Genomic DNA, 15,851 nt, shown 5'->3' on the forward strand with positions numbered 1-15,851 from the left:
TTCCTTCTTTGGGCCCATACACTATCTTTCAAAGACCAGGTTCTGTAAACATGTAAAAAAGAAGCAAATTCTCTAAGCTCCAAGCTACAGGTGAGAACAGGTTCACTATTATGTTTGGCTAAGTAACAAACAAGGCAGGACCCAGTTTTGCCAGATAGAGTTAAGGCTACTTCTAGAAATTAAGACTTGGAAAAGATTGCCTGACCAGGCGGAGGCGCAGTAGATAAGAGCGTCAGACTGGGATGCCAAGGACCCAGGTTGGAGACACCGAGGTCGCCAGCTTGAGCGCGGGCTCATCTGGGTTGAGCAAAACTCACCAGCTTGGACCCAAGATTGCTGGCTCGAGCAAGGGGTTACTCGGTCTGCTGAAGGCCCGCAGTCAAGGCACATAAAAGAAAGCAATCAATGAACAACTAAGGTGTCACAAGGAAAAACTGATGATTGATGCTTCTCATCTCTCTTCGTTCCTGTCTGTCCCTATCTATCTCTCTCTCTGACTCTCTCTCTCTCTGTCTCTGTAAAAAAAAAAAAAAAAGACTTGGAGAAGATCAGTTTAAAACAACACAGACAGGCCTGACTAGGCGGTGGTGCAGTGGATAGAACGTCAGACTGCTATGCGGAGGACCCAGGTTAGAAATCCCGAGGTCACTGGCTTGACGCAGGCTCATCTGGTTTGAGCAAGGCTCACCAGCTTGAGTCCAAGGTTGCTGGCTCAAGCAAGGGGTCACTCGGTCTGCTGTAGCCCCCTGGTCAAGGCACATATGAGAAAGCAATCAATGAACAACAAAGAATTGTTGCTTCTCATTTCTCTCCCTTCCTGTCTGTCCCTCTCTCTGTCTCTCTCTATGTCTGTCACAAAAAAAAAAAAAACCCAAAAAATAAAAACAAAAAACAAAAAACCCCAGACAGCCCTAACTGAATAGCTCAGTTGGTTAGAACATCAGCCTGAAGCATGGAGGTTGCCGGTTTAATCCCCAGTCAGGGCACATGCAGGAGCAGATTTATGTTCCCCTCTCTCCTCTCTCTTTTTCCCTCCCTCTCTTGCTAAAATCAATAAGTAAATGTAAAAAAAATAAAACGACAGAGAAAAGCAAAGCAGAAGAATGAAGCAGCTTGGGGTGAAAATGTCCTGCCTAGGAATACTGGAACTGTGGGACCAGCCCTAACACAATAGTAAAAACATTTATCACAATCCTTTCATACCTTGTTGATTTTCATCTTTGGACAAAATCAGAAATTATAATTTTTAAAAAAAATTTTTTTTTTTTTTTTAGTGAAAGGAGTAGAAGCAGAGACAGACTCTTGCATGTGCCCTAACCAGGATCTTCCCTGCAAGCCCACTAGGGGGCAATGCTCTGTCCATCTGGGGCCCTTGCTCTGTTGCAACCCGAGCCATTTTTTTTTAACACTTGAAGTGGAGGCCATGGAGCCATCCTCAGCACCCGGGACCAACTTTCTTCAATTAAGCCATGGCTGTAGGAGGGGAGGAGGAGAGAGAGAGAGAAGCAAAAGGGGTTGGGGTGGAGAAGCAGATGAGCACTTATCCTGTGTACCTTGACCAGGAATCAAAACTGGGACATCCACACACTGGGCCGACACTCTACCACTGAGCCAACCGGCCAGGGCCTAGAAATTATGAAATTTAAACAATTCTGCTTTTGTTTTAAAACCATTAAAGGGCTTAAAGATGACAGGACAGAATACATTCTGGAATGCAATGCCAAAACCCAGCTTAACTGTCTCCTTGAGACCACTGACTCCAGAAAGCTGGTCCTTTCTGTTGTTTTAAACAGGGCCCGGACAGGCGAGGCAGGCAGTCTCTGGGACCCCACCTGCCATCATCTATGGATGGTAACTAGGTGAGCTACTGAATGGACAAGATGACGTGTGACCTTCTAACAGAGGCTGGTATTTTCCCATCTAAAAGACTATTTTGGAACATTTTATTAAAGAAGGAAACACACTTGCTGTGCTCATAAAAATAATGAGTCACAGATTGTGACAGAAAAGGACACGCTGGTCAGAGCCTCATCTAGGGCCAAATGAGAAGTATTACTGGGCAGAATAACAGAGCTGACACGGAAAGCCCCAAATCCTGGGATTTGCATGCTTTTACCTGGGAAGATTACTTTGGAAATCGAATGCAATCTCCCAGCTACAGGACTCCACTCTGCTATTCCCAGGGAGACAAGACCATAAAATGGAAGTGTGGGCAATTACTAAATGAGAAACAAGCTCAGTCTTTTACTTCCCTCCATGTAAAGAACCAATAAAGTGACTAACTTGGACAGATGTCAAATCGACAGCCCTCAATTATTCTAGCCTCTATAAAAATCAATGAGTCATTTGAGGTTAGAGAAGATACCTTCTTGTAATTATGATTGCAAGATTATTATAACTTAACAAAAAATTTTATGCAGCATGTCTTTTGTAAAGACCAAGCCAGAACTATTAATAGGAAAGCCTAGAGCCATTTAAACATAAAATCTGGACAGAAGCAAAAACAAACAAACAAACAAAAAACAAAGAGTGCCTCTTCAACGGATGCACTTAGCAGATAATCACAATTCAAGCTGTAAGTATACCTTTGAGCCCTGTCCTCTCGACTCCATTGTCTCTTTTTATTTTACTAAATAACATATAACAGTTCTTCTCTTTTTCTGAAATATGTTTCCTTGGAAACAGCTGAGCAAATGTCCATGAGACCTAAGAACCAAATCCACATTACCTTCTTTTAATGTCCATTTGATCGAGCCTGTCCTCTTGCTGACAGCATGCAAACTTCCATCTAGGGTTGACACAAACAGCAAGGTTTCGGGAAGTGTCACTGTGTTGGGACTTCCAAATATCTGCAATGAGATGGGGAAGAACCTTCATGGTCAATATGATTCTCCATCTTGGACATATACCACCACAGACCCCCAAACCCGACCTAGAGTTTCTAAAATTTACCATCTTAAGAGATGAAGAAACCAACTGAGGTTGGTGACCCTAAGTTCTCATCATGGGCACCTGTCTATACAACATGTGAGTCAGGACTGGAACTCAGGTTGCCTTATTCTAAGTGGCAATCCTTCCTACAGACAGGCTTATGGCCTATCATGACAAGGACAAGGATTTTGAAATAACCCACTGAAACAGAGGTACAAGAGTATGCTCAGCTTTCTAACTGACTTCCTTCTCTTAGTTGTAATTCACTTTCTAAAACCTGGCCATCTTGCAAGTTTCCATGATAAAGAAGAATGCCAACACACCACACACACCCATATTCATGAAATTTTAAAGGGTAAAGAATTAGGAGAAAATGTTTAAAGCAAAATAGGAAAAAGAGATCTCATTCTATAATAAATTGGTATATTAATAAAACACCAAGATATCAAAAGAGATGTTATAAAAGAAAATATATTAACATTTTATATAAAATATAACCTAAAGGACTCATTTATACTCAAAATATGATTTAAATCAAAATGTACCTTTTATGCTCAATGAATTAAGAAAACAGCCAAAGGTAGTGAAATTCACTTTCTCACCCATTGCTGATAGCAATGAGAAGTATAAGTTAGTGCAGTCTTTCTGGAAAGCATAAAAGTGCTCATATCCCTGGTTCTGTAATTCCACTTCTATATTCTAAAGAAATTATTCCAGATTATAGAAGCAGCTCTGTGCTCAATGATAGTCATTACATCCCATTTATAAAAACACACACACAGGCCCTGGCCGGTTGGCTCAGCGGTAGAGCGTCGGCCTGGCATGCGGGGGACCCGGGTTCGATTCCCGGCCAGGGCACATAGGAGAAGCGCCCATTTGCTTCTCCACCCCCCACCCCCTCCTTCCTCTCTGTCTCTCTCTTCCCCTCCCGCAGCCAAGGCTTCATTGGAGCAAAGATGGCCCGGGCGCTGGGGATGGCTCCTTGGCCTCTGCCCCAGGCGCTAGAGTGGCTCTGGTCGCCGCAGAGCGACGCCCCGGAGGGGCAGAGCATCGCCCCCTGGTGGGCAGAGTGTCGCCCCTGGTGGGCGTGCTGGGTGGATCCCGGTCGGGCGCATGCGGGAGTCTGTCTGACTGTCTCTCCCCGTTTCCAGCTTCAGAAAAATACAAAAAAAAAAAAAAAAAAAAAAAAAAAACCACACACACACACACAAAAAATAAACCCTAGAAAAAATCCAATTTTTCTAGTAATATCTAAACAGTTGAAATAAATTATGACATATATACTCAATGCAACATTATGAAATCATTAAAACAGCATGTGGGAAAATTTACAATATAGAAAAATGTTTATATATGTTATCTCATGAAAAATACAGAACCCAAAATTTAATGTACATTGTGGTTATAGTTTTACTGGACAATTTTTTTTTTGTTTTTGGTCTGCCTGTCCTCTGGCTTAGCTAGGAACTATATCCTCATCCACACAGATTCTATGGGAGCAGCTATGTGTGTGTGCGCGCATGTGCAAGTGAAAGTATGTGCATGCGCACACTGCACACATACACAGATGAGAGCTGGTAAGGTTTCCTAGGAACATGCTTTTCAAGTATGGGCCCATTCAGCAATGCTACCTTCTAAAGAGATTGTCCCTTCCTTTGTCACTACACTGTTCTGCAAATTAACTGGTTCCTGTAGGTGTTGGATTAAAAACAGGCCAGCTTGCTTATACTGAGACAGTTTGAATTTTGGCACAAATGCTATTTTTAAAATATGGCTGGCTTTTAGCACTAAATCTAAAAGATGGGGGGTTACTTGTGCATGGAAGTCTGCCACCAAAATACCTGGTCATTCTTGGTAAGATCAGAATGGTGCCCAGTTAATCCTTTAGAAGGAAAAACCCTGTGGCTCACTTCAGGACACGCCGGGGTGGCAGGACAAACACTCCAGTTCCTGCACGTCTTTTCCACGGGGAGACCAATTGGCAGAGGGACCGCTGCCAGAACCTGCCTCATCTCCTGTCCTGTGTTTCCGACCTGGAGGGGGTAAGTTCCCTCCTTTGCTTTGTCCAGAGCCAGGTCCCACTCTCCTGGAATGGGAGAGACAATCGCAAGCTTGACCACTGCCTGCTGAGTCTTCTCTGGGTCAAGCCTTAGACCTGAGGAGGAAATATCTGCTTTGAATTCCACCTTTGGAACTAGGAAGTCAGTTTTAGTTAGACTGGCTGAGAAAAAGGAAGCCTCCAGGGGCGGTGCCTGCCCTAGCCCCAACCCAGAGGTTATGCATCCTGACTGTTGTGGGGGTGGTTAGAATTATTATGGGTCACAGGATATAGACAATGACAAGTCTCACCTGGACCTGCCCCCACCTGAACCAGAGGAGTGCACACTGCCCAGATCATCTGGCATGGAGAACAGTGGCCCTGTGACAAGATCACTGAGGTTACCCCTGAACAAGACAGGGGGACATGTCTCCCACTGCGAAGGGGATGGATTTGCAGCTTGATGTGTGATGGCAGGATTATGTTAGGTAGGGGCAGTGTGGGGACTGAATAAATGAAAAGGGAAGATACATGCCTACATGGGGGCCCAAAAATGGAAATCCCCGCTGAGCCATGCTCCACCTATCAAATACACAGCTACCACAGGGACCACCATTTTGTACAATAGGTTTGGGGTCACACAAGAATTGGGTCGAACTCTCTGGATGGATGAAGTGGTAAGAAATGAGACTTGGGAGATTTCTGTATGTTTTCCTCCATGTGGAAAACAACTGGGTGAGAAAAGAGAAAGACAAAGGCAGAAACAGAAAGAAGCCTGAGCCCCCAGTGACCCTCAGGCCTTGCCAAGTTCCTGTTCTTGGGCCCAGAGACACCCAATCCTTACAATCAACTCCCCGCTTTGCTCAAGCTTGTTGGAATTCCGTTTCTGTCACTCACAACCCACAGAGTCCTAAGGCACACACCCAAACACACACACGTGCGCATATCAACAGTGCAAATGAAAATATATACATAGAGAAAAAGATGAAACTACAGTACTGAAAAACTATAGCAATGGTTTTTCTCCTCTATTTTCTAAATTTTCTATAATAGGTGAAATGAATTCTTCCTAAAATAGAAAGAAAATGGACAAGTTAGCAGGTGGGAGAGAAGCTGGCATTCAAAGGAGCTTCTGCGAGCTCTTCTGTCCCAGCTGAAGCGCTTTCCATCTCAGAAAATTAGGCAACTCGACAACCTTGGATCATTAATATCCACCAAACAAGGAACTAAAGTTTAGAAACACTAAGGTCTTCTGGTCAGCCAGTATGCTTCCAAGAAGAGGAGTTTTGCTATTGTTATTAAAGACTAGAGGACAATTATAATGAACTAAATGCCCCCAAGTACATCTTATCACAGTATTTATATTAAAAAGAGCTAATATTTAATAAAATACATCGGTGCTGCTTCGCTACTAGTGTGGAAACAAAAGCCAGCTGCCTGTCTGAGCAGCCTGGAAACCACAGGAAGGGCAATTGTCTATGGTTGGTTGGTAAATTGAAATAAAACTCTAATCACCTAACACAGTCTTTTTAAATCTCCAAAATGCCAGGTTGGGCTAGACGTTGAATTTAGCAACTGAGAGTGCTAACAGTTAATCACCATGTCCCCAGTGACAGTCACAAACCCTATCACAAGGGACAGAATTTTCTCTTTGACGGCTCTCAGTCATTTCAAATTAGAATGGCCAGGGAGCCACTGTGAACAGTGTTAATCTCTCAGAAGGCAAATGAGTATTACAAGATTTCTGGCTTTTTATCCCCGGCATTTTTTAAAGCATGCAAATGCCTGTCTTCAAATACAGTTGCCAAAACTAATATGAATTAAGCTTCTATAAGGCTTTTGCAATACTGAGCCCAGCTGAGAGCTAGGTGGACCTGAACATCTGAAGACATGCTTCAGTCATGAACCCGCATGTCCCCTTTGCCCAGCCTTTTCAGTCATCAGTGCTCCCTTTTCTCTACGGCAGAGGAAACGACAATAGGACCTACCGTTAAATACACTAGTTTCCGGAGAGCCTGAAAATGGAAAGAAAATGCTGATTCTGCAGACCAGTTGCAAGTCAACTACCTGGAATCCAACTCATTTTTCAAACTAGTGGGAAATATGATCCTGGCTCCGATAATGACTTCTAAGAAGTAACCACAGTAACGCTGTAGCAGGTAAGAATGGCAGCAGAGGGTAATCTAGTCCAGCCTAAAACTAGACTTACATTTAGCTAATTGGTTCTCATGGAAGTCTGATATAATGTCATCTCCCGTGAGGTGAGCCTGAGATCATTCTGGAAACAACCAGCCTGAGGACCAGGGAGCCTGGGATTTCGGTGTGGATGATGCCAGGAAAGTGGCTGCTGTCAAAGCAGCTTATTTCACTCCGATCAGTTCAGTGGTAAAGCAATCCTCACTGCAGACCCGCTCTGCCAGGACTTCTACAAGTCTCCCTCCCGTGAAAACGAACAGCATTCTGGGACACACCTCATGTTCAATGTTCTGATGACAAAGCAAGCTGTCACGAAGCCCAGAGCTACACCAGTTCCTAAGGTGCACCACTCACTCTGCCTTCATTGCAAAGACGTGGAGCAACATCCCAACAGCTTACACAGATGATGCAAAGATGGGTTGCTGACAATTTCATTCTCTAATATTTTAAACTCAACTAATTATCGCTCTTGCATTAATTAACTCAACTCCTCATATTTCAGGTGGGAAGAAAATTTTTTCTCAAACAAGTTCTGAAATCACTTGGTTTAGAAAATGTCTTCGGTAAACAGAACTATGGACAGAAAAGACAGGGATGTGTTTAAGCAGCACCAAAACAGACACAACAGTCTAGAACAAGAACCCAGCCACTTCTAACTGGACTTGGGCTGCTTAGGCCAGGAGGTGGCTCAGCCGGGGCAGGAGGAAACCACCACCAAGCGCCAGGGTTTGGTTATGCTGCCACTTCTGTCACCAAAGTGACTGCTCATGTCCATTCCCACTCTGAGGAAGAACAGCTGGAGGGCACCCTGCTAGCTTCCCTAAGATTGGGACAAATGAAAGGCCAGTGTTCCTCATCAGGGTCTTCGGAAATGCTGCATTTTCCAAAAACATGGAAGTCTTCATTTTCGCTCACATTTCAAGAAACAGTCCACAGGCTAACTGACCACCTAATAACAAGGGTCAGAAATAAGGTTAATAAAACTAGCACAGAGCTTTCATCTTGAAGTCAGTGGAAAGAAGTGGGGCTGTGCACACACGTCTCCAACCCAGCTTTCCAGAGGTGCCACCTGATGAACTTTCCAGTTTTGGTTCTACTTACAAACCCAGCGCATCCTAACCGCACAGAAAAGGCGTTAACACATACAGAGGACCGCCACCAGAAACAGCAGGACCATTCTCTTCTCAGGAGGCGTGCAGATCAACCCAGCCCAACCCAATCGCACAGCTCCACAAGTTCCATGTATATGAGAATGCTGAAATGCTAGTTTAGAACAAAAACAGCAAAACTAGTTAAAATAAAAATCTTTTCTGGCCCTGGCCGGTTGGCTCAGTGGTAGAGCGTCAGCCTGGCATGCAGAAGTCCCGGGTTCGATTCCCAGCCAGGGCACACAGGAGAAGTGCCCATCTGCTTCTCCACCCCTCCCCCTCTCCTTCCTCTCTGTCTCTCTCTTCCCCTCCTGCAGCCGAGGCTTCATTGGAGCAAAGATGGCCCGGGCGCTGGGGATGGCTCAGCCTCTGCCCCAGGCGCTAGAGTGGCTCTGGTCCCAACAGAGCGACGCCCCGGAGGGGCAGAGCGTCGCGCCCTGGTGGGCCTGCCCCGTGGATCCCGGTCGGGCGCATGCGGGAGTCTGTCTGACTGTCTCTCCCCGTTTCTGGCTTCAGAAAAATACAGAAAAAAAAAATCTTTTCTGTGAATCTTCTCTCCCTTTCCTACCTCCGCTCTAAAAGACCACAGTCTGTATAACATTAGAATACAATACTCTGGCTGCTAAAATGATTTCCTTTTCCTTTTAAGAGTACTGCACTGATTTCCATGATTTGTTGAGGGACTGTTTTATTCTTTCATTTTTTTAAAAATAATTTTCCCTCTACTTTCATTGTATTACTGTTATATTGCATAATCCTAACTTCAGTTTTATTAATTTAAAGTTAAGAAAACAATTCCTCCAAACTAAACTAGAACTCTAGCAAGGATATTGTCATGTTCCCATAGAGTATCATTGCGCAATGTAGTATATACCTAAATTCCTGGAACCTACAACCTGCCCCCAGCACCCAGTCTGCCCGCCTTCCGCAGCGCAGGGACTCCCTGCCAGGGCTCGAGTCCACCCGACACCAGCCACAGAGGTGAAGCCAAGCTAAAGAGACTTGAAGTTCATTTTAGTTAAGGAACACTACACATTACAGTATTACAGGTGAGACTTACAACAGGTATACAAGTGAGGGAAGGATTACATAAGGAAGATTTCCAAGAAATTTTGTTTTACTATTTAAACACATGAGTTCTTGAGAAGAATTAAAGCTGCATTTCACCAAATATAGAATGACAGGTTTCAAGGGGATTAGAATGTACTAAAGAATCAGAACTTATAATTATTAACTTAGCAATAATGCTCAGAAGTGAGGGGGTTTTGTTCCGCTGGCTTTAATTAGTGAAAGCCACAAGATGGATGAGCTGATTTTAAGAGATATCTGTAAAACAGTTTCTGGTGTGCCATAGTGGGGCACCAGTCTATAGGGTTACACACACACACACACACACACACACACACACCTTGTGCAGTAATATGTCAATTCAGCAGGAAGTACCTCAAAATAGTATTCTGTGATATAGTCCTTGGCAGGCACTAAGTGATATTCAAAAAAAGGACGTATGTGTCTATAATTCTTTTATTTGCAGCAACAGCATCTACTTCAAATTATAAACTCCAACAAAGCCTGGCTACTTGCAGTTCTGGCTGCTTTACAAAAGTGCCCAGAGAAGTACTGTCATTCTAATGCCATTTGATCACATGGCAGAAGACTGTGCCCAATCATGGCCAAAAAGCCATCTAGAAGTCACCAAAGCAGCTAACACTAAAATTGGTGCCCAGTAAATGCCAGCCCAAACCTATTACATAAAGATCTCTTCTTGAAAAATAGAGCCTACATAAGTATATAAGCCTCATACTAATCAGGAGAATGGACAAAACAAACAGCTCCCAAAAACCTACTTTTGAAGGTTTCTTTTGTTTTTCTTTTGTTTTTTGTTTGTTTTTTTTTTTTTGCAGCAAGTAAAGGAAGAATTTATTGGCCATGCAGGAAGAGAGTGAGAGAAAAGGAGACCTTGGAGACAGGTTCAGGGGGTCAGCTCAGGACAAGCTGTCGCTGACCACTGCTCCCCTGGTTGCAAGCCTCCTGCAGTCCCTTCGAGTTTAGGAGAAAGAGAAGCAAGGAAAATGTACCTGGGGGAAGAGGAGGAGGAGGAGGAAGGGAAAGGCACGGGCATGCTCCTGGAAAGGAGAGGGTTTGAAGGTTTATGTAAAGGCTTGATTAGACAGATACAACAAAGATTTTTGTTTTAATCAAACCCTGCTCCCCAACCCTGAACTCATTTGCACACCTTATCCAACAGTCAGGTCCTCTCTTCCAATTACAGAAATGTCTACATAGCCATCTGTACACAGTGACACAGAAAATTCATTCTGTCTAGTCTCCTGTCTGCTGAATTGGGATAAAGATTAAAGGACACATGGAGCTTACCAGACAAGAAAAAGCTCAAAGAGTTCATCACCACCAAACCACTACTTCACGAAATGTTAACGGGTCTTCTTTAAGAGGAAGAAGAAAAGATTAAAAAAGAATATGAACAATAAAATGGCATTAAATACATATCTATCAACAACTAAATCTAAAAAACAAAATAAACGAACAGGCAGAAGAGAAAGAGACTCACAGATACAGAGAACATTTTAACAGTTGCCAGACAGGAGGAGGCGCCAGGGAGATGGACTAAAAGGTGAAGGGATTGAGAAGTACAGACTGGTTGTTATAGCATAGTCACAGGGTTGTAAAGTACAGTATAGAGAATGTAGTCAAAAATATTCTAATACCTATGTATGGGACCAGGTGGGTAGAAGATTTACCATCACCTGGCAGGATGATCACTTAGGAAGTTTTATATGTCTAATCACTGAGGTGTACACCTGAAACTAATATAATACTGTATGTCAACTGTAATTGAAAAATTAAAAATAATTTTATAATATAATTTTAAAAATCTGATAAAAGGAAGCTGAAAAAAAGTTAAAACATTGGTAGGAGATTTTTCTTGTTTAATTGTGTCTCTATTTTAATGATTTCAGTCTACTAACTATTTCAAATTCTGTTATATTTCATTTACTTGAGTATTAATCACAATAATCCATCAACCAAATACTAGTTCCTTCTAACCAGCCTATCAGCTGTTACGTTTCCGGACATTAAGTCAATAAAAGTAACCATGACATTTGCTTTGGATAGAAGTCAAGTGTCTGGATGGGATGTAGTAAAGGTCAAGGCCTAACTGAACAGATCTGTGTGGTTTCCAAACTAAGCAACTGTGAGAGTTAAACTAGTATTTGTGGCAATTCTTGTGTGTGGTGTAATTAACCACCACCAAAGACAGTTACAATTCTTCAGTTCAGGCTATTCCTTTAAAAGTTCTAATAAAAGCTTCCTCATAAGTCAACTTTATTCCTAAGAGCAAAGGTATGCTGAATATATTTCCCCAACTAGTTGCGGGGGGGAGTGGCAGGCCCTGTATCTAAGTCCAAGTAGCAAGCTGTTCTGTTTGTCTTCATGGTCCCTCTGCCATTACATATTGACACCATGTGAGGAGGAAATACATTTGGGCATGAGAGGTGCTCCATAAGGAAACAAGTCCTGTAATTAGGGTGGTGTCAAATCCCTAAGGCCCCTAAGCAGTCATTGTATAGGTATGAAAACGAAAACTTAAACTTGCACATTTAGTGCTTGAGATTTAGAATGTGAGTAGAGCCATTATTACTATTAGGTTGTTGTCTTCACTGAAAGGGACAGCAGCAATTCTTTTAAGAACTGAGAAACCTATTAGACCCACTTATCTTAACAGATCAGCAGCATCATAAAACTAAACTGATAAAGGTTTGACTGGGACCAAAAATGCCTAAGGGGACCACCAGCCTTACAATAAGCCAGACTTGATTCATCCGAGTATATATATTCATCTGCAGTTAAACCTACTATTAGGAAATCCTCATACAAAAACCTCAAGAGAATAAATGACTCGATTCGATACCAGATTTTTCAGTCCTGATAATGGCAACTAATCAGAAACTGTCAATTTTGTTCTTTATCCTTAGTTAGGGATTTCTTTTGGAGGGAGGGGAATGGAAGGGGTCAAGTAGAAAGTGGATAAATGCTCTAGTTCAATAAAAATTATCTACAAACAATTGTATTTATGACATAATTGCCATCTACGCTTGCCAGATGTTGCCAAGATTTATAAGAGAAGGCGTATGCAATACACCTCTAGTTGAGACATCTGGCCAGACAGACTTCCCCGAGCTAGAACCCCCACTATTTGAAGTCCATTTGAGGGTTATCTGCTTTCCTCCTGACCCAGTCCACCATACTGTCTTCCCATCACCAATTAGCTGGATGGTCACTAAGTCCATACGGCTCCCTACAATATAGATCAAACAGGAGGGCTGTTTACAAATTCTGGGATATGTCATTTTAGAAATAAAAGAGATGAAGAAATCACCTTACCCAACCCCCTCATTTCATAGAAGTTATGGCCCAGAGAGGTTAAGTGACTTGCCCAAAGCACCGCAGACAGGTAACTGTGTAGACACAGGACTGGAACCAAAGTCTCTGTTTTTCTGTCTGGTCCTTTGTCCACTACACCACACTATACTGTTAATACTTGAAATCATACTTCTCTGAGAACCACAAGCTTCAACTACTTCAGGCCTGGAGCTCCCCTCTGAATCCTGCTGGAGCAGATGTAGAACAGCACTCTGCCCTGAGGGTGAGATCTTTAGGATAAGGCCAAAATATAAACTGTAGGTGCTACACAGACCACTATACCAGGGATCCCCAAACTTTTTACACAGGGGGCCAGTTCACTGTCCCTCAGACCATTGGAAGGCCGGACTATAAAAAAACTAGGAACAAATCCCTATGCACACTGCACATATCTTAAAGAAAAAAAACAAAACGGGAACAAATACAATATTTCAAATAAAGAACAAGTAAGTTTAAATCAACAAACTGACCAGTATTTCAATGGGAACTATGCTCCTCTCACTGACCATCAATGAAAGAGGTGCCCCGTCCGGAAGTACGGCGGGGGCCGGATAAATGGCCTCAGGGGACCGTAGTTTGGGGACCCCTGCACTATACCAAAAGGCACTGCCTATTAAACATGGTGGGGGCTTTAAAAAACTGGTCTGGGTAAGAATTCCTGTGAGTCCCACTGTAGATCTAAGTGGGTGGGATACCACCACAGAAAGTGAAAGGTCACAACCTTAGCCACCATAGAAAACAAATTCCTGCAATACACATTTTCCAGCCTAGTTTTAATGGTTTAAAAAAAATGCTCTTTGATGATGATGGTGATACAGTAGCCTCTGCCAATTCCTTTGATGAAGAAAGTCAGTCTTTCAATGCCAATGCCACAGCAACACACACTACTGACTAGCACAGGACAACTCCTCTGAACAGCAAAGAACTTTTTTATGGCCAAACACACACTGACAAACCTCATGTAAAGTCGCAGCCGCTTCACTTAATTAGCAGGAGACGCTCACAAAAAAGGAAGAAAACACGGATCTGAACACTGACTTTTTTACGTGGAAAACAAAATTGTATGCCACCAGATATCTTTGGCGGAGGTTTCTATTTTCTAGGCTCCTCTCCGAGGCCAGTATAAACATCTCTGCAGTTCTCACACATTTGGGCAGCAAAAGGGAAGCGTAAGAAACTGCATGGAAGACTGTGGGCACAACCAAATCTAGAATGTGACAACTGTGGCAAGCGCATTGACTGTGACCACGCCAGGCTGCTTCCTCCAGCTTCTCAAGGGGCAGGTGGGAAACACAGGCAGGAGAGAAGGCTCCAAAAGAAGACAGCCAGGCCTTGGATTCAAGGAAGAAGCCCTCCCAGACACCAAGGAGAACGGAACTAACTCCCCCTGAGAAAGGAAAAATGGCTGTGCAGGGTGGAGAGGGAGGAGGGGACGTGCTTTTTTTTAGAGGATGGCTCTATGACCAACAGGCCCCATTTTCCCAAGGACTGCTCTTTGAAAAGTCATCATTCTGGTCAGTCTTCTGCCTCGTCTGCAGGTCATCCGATCTTATTGCCAATTTCCCCAGGTCAGAGAAGCAGCTTACACAGGCATCTGAATTGTGGGGCATGGTGGCTAAGCTTCCCTATCTGTTTTTTCTTTTGAAAAGTGAGGAACAGCAACATCTCTTTCTACTAAGAAAGCAAAACAAATATTAAGATCTCCAAAGACAAGAATTATGTAAGTATCAAGGAAAGTCATTTTATTGAAGAAATTGGTAGGAGCCAAAGATACCATCAGAAAGTCAACAAACTAAAAAACCTGACTATCCACTCGGACTCAAAACTCAGTTGCTCCTCCTCTCCCTCCCTCATGGGCAGACAGCAATAACATAAATCTGGGGCAAGCTATCTGGAACAATGAAGAAAAGGTTAAAATAGGTTTGGTTTGTGGTGTTTGAGAAGGAAGAAGAATAAAGAAGAAGAAGAGGGAAGAATATAACTGCCGAAAAGATTCTTACCAAACGGTAGTACACTTTACTTCTGGGATTGTATGTGTTTGTCTGAAAACACACTTATGTAGTACCCCTCATTTTCTGATGCTGCTAAACAATTCAACATATGCCTGTTAAACTTCAAAGAAGTGCCTGGGCAGTATGATGTGGTGTTAGAAGGGCAGATTCTGGAGCCAGACCACCCTGGCCAGTCACCTTGATTTTTCTCACCGATAAAATGGGGATAATAATAATACTTACTTCAAAGGACTATTGGGAGATTTAAATGAGTTAACAGACATAAAGCTTTTAGGACAGTGCCGAGTATACAGTGAGTGCCATATAAGTGTCAGTTATTATGATGATTAATCAAGAACAGTATAAGACACCAGGATCTAATCACAACAGAGATCTGATTCCTGCCTTTGTGAAGGTTATGGTCTAATAAGGGATCACAGGAGTCAAAAGCCAGACAAACAGTAAGTGCTATGAAAAAGCCATACGGGGAACCATGACGGCATAATGGTTGAGAAGCCAATCTGGTCTTGAGTTGGGGCATATGGGATCAGTGTCAAAGGTTTTTCTGAAGGAGTGACATCTGAGTTAAGATCTATAGGAAGAGGGGAAGAAAAGGAAGAATTTCCTGGGCAGAGGGAATAGCCTGTGCAAAGGCCCTGAGGCTGAAGATAACTTACTGTGTTTGAGATCCTAGTGAGCCAGTGCTACTGGGGACACAAGGCAGAGAGGTCAATGGGACAAGGCGGGGCGGGAAAAGCAGGAGAAGCCAAGTGTGCGCACACACAGAGTGGACCACAAAAACCAGAATCTTTCGTACATATCTCTTTTTTCCCTTTCTTTGTGATAGAGACAGACAGACAGATAGGGACAGACAGAAAAGGAGAGAGATGAGAGGCATCCATTCTCCATTTCAGCACCTTAGTTGTTCATTCATTGCTTTCCCATATGTGCCTTGACCGTGGGGCTACAGCAGACCGAGTGACCCCTTGCTCGAGCCAGCGACCTTGGGTCCAAGCTGGTGGGCTTTTTGCTCAAACCAGATGAGCCCGTGCTCAAGCTGGCGACCTCAGGGTTTCTAACCTGGGTCCTCCACATCCCAGTCCA

The 15,851-nt window shown here is 43.3% G+C and overlaps 1 protein-coding gene across 2 annotated transcripts in view; it reads right to left on the reverse strand.

Moving 5' to 3' along the window:
• Window positions 1–15,851, reverse strand: part of ERN1 (endoplasmic reticulum to nucleus signaling 1) — a 93,341-nt gene that overhangs the window by 63,032 nt on the left and 14,458 nt on the right. Inside the window, exon 2 of one of the 2 annotated variants that reach the window (XM_066234446.1) lies at window positions 2,729–2,849. In XM_066234446.1, the coding sequence (XP_066090543.1) occupies window positions 2,729–2,849 (121 nt within the window). Of the gene's footprint in view, window positions 1–2,728; window positions 2,851–15,851 lie in introns of those variants that run through there. The other variant, XM_066234447.1, reaches the window with a different exon arrangement.

This window comes from Saccopteryx bilineata, chromosome 6 (genome assembly GCF_036850765.1).
Source record: "Saccopteryx bilineata isolate mSacBil1 chromosome 6, mSacBil1_pri_phased_curated, whole genome shotgun sequence".
In the NCBI taxonomy this organism is placed as follows: Eukaryota; Metazoa; Chordata; class Mammalia; order Chiroptera; family Emballonuridae; genus Saccopteryx; species Saccopteryx bilineata.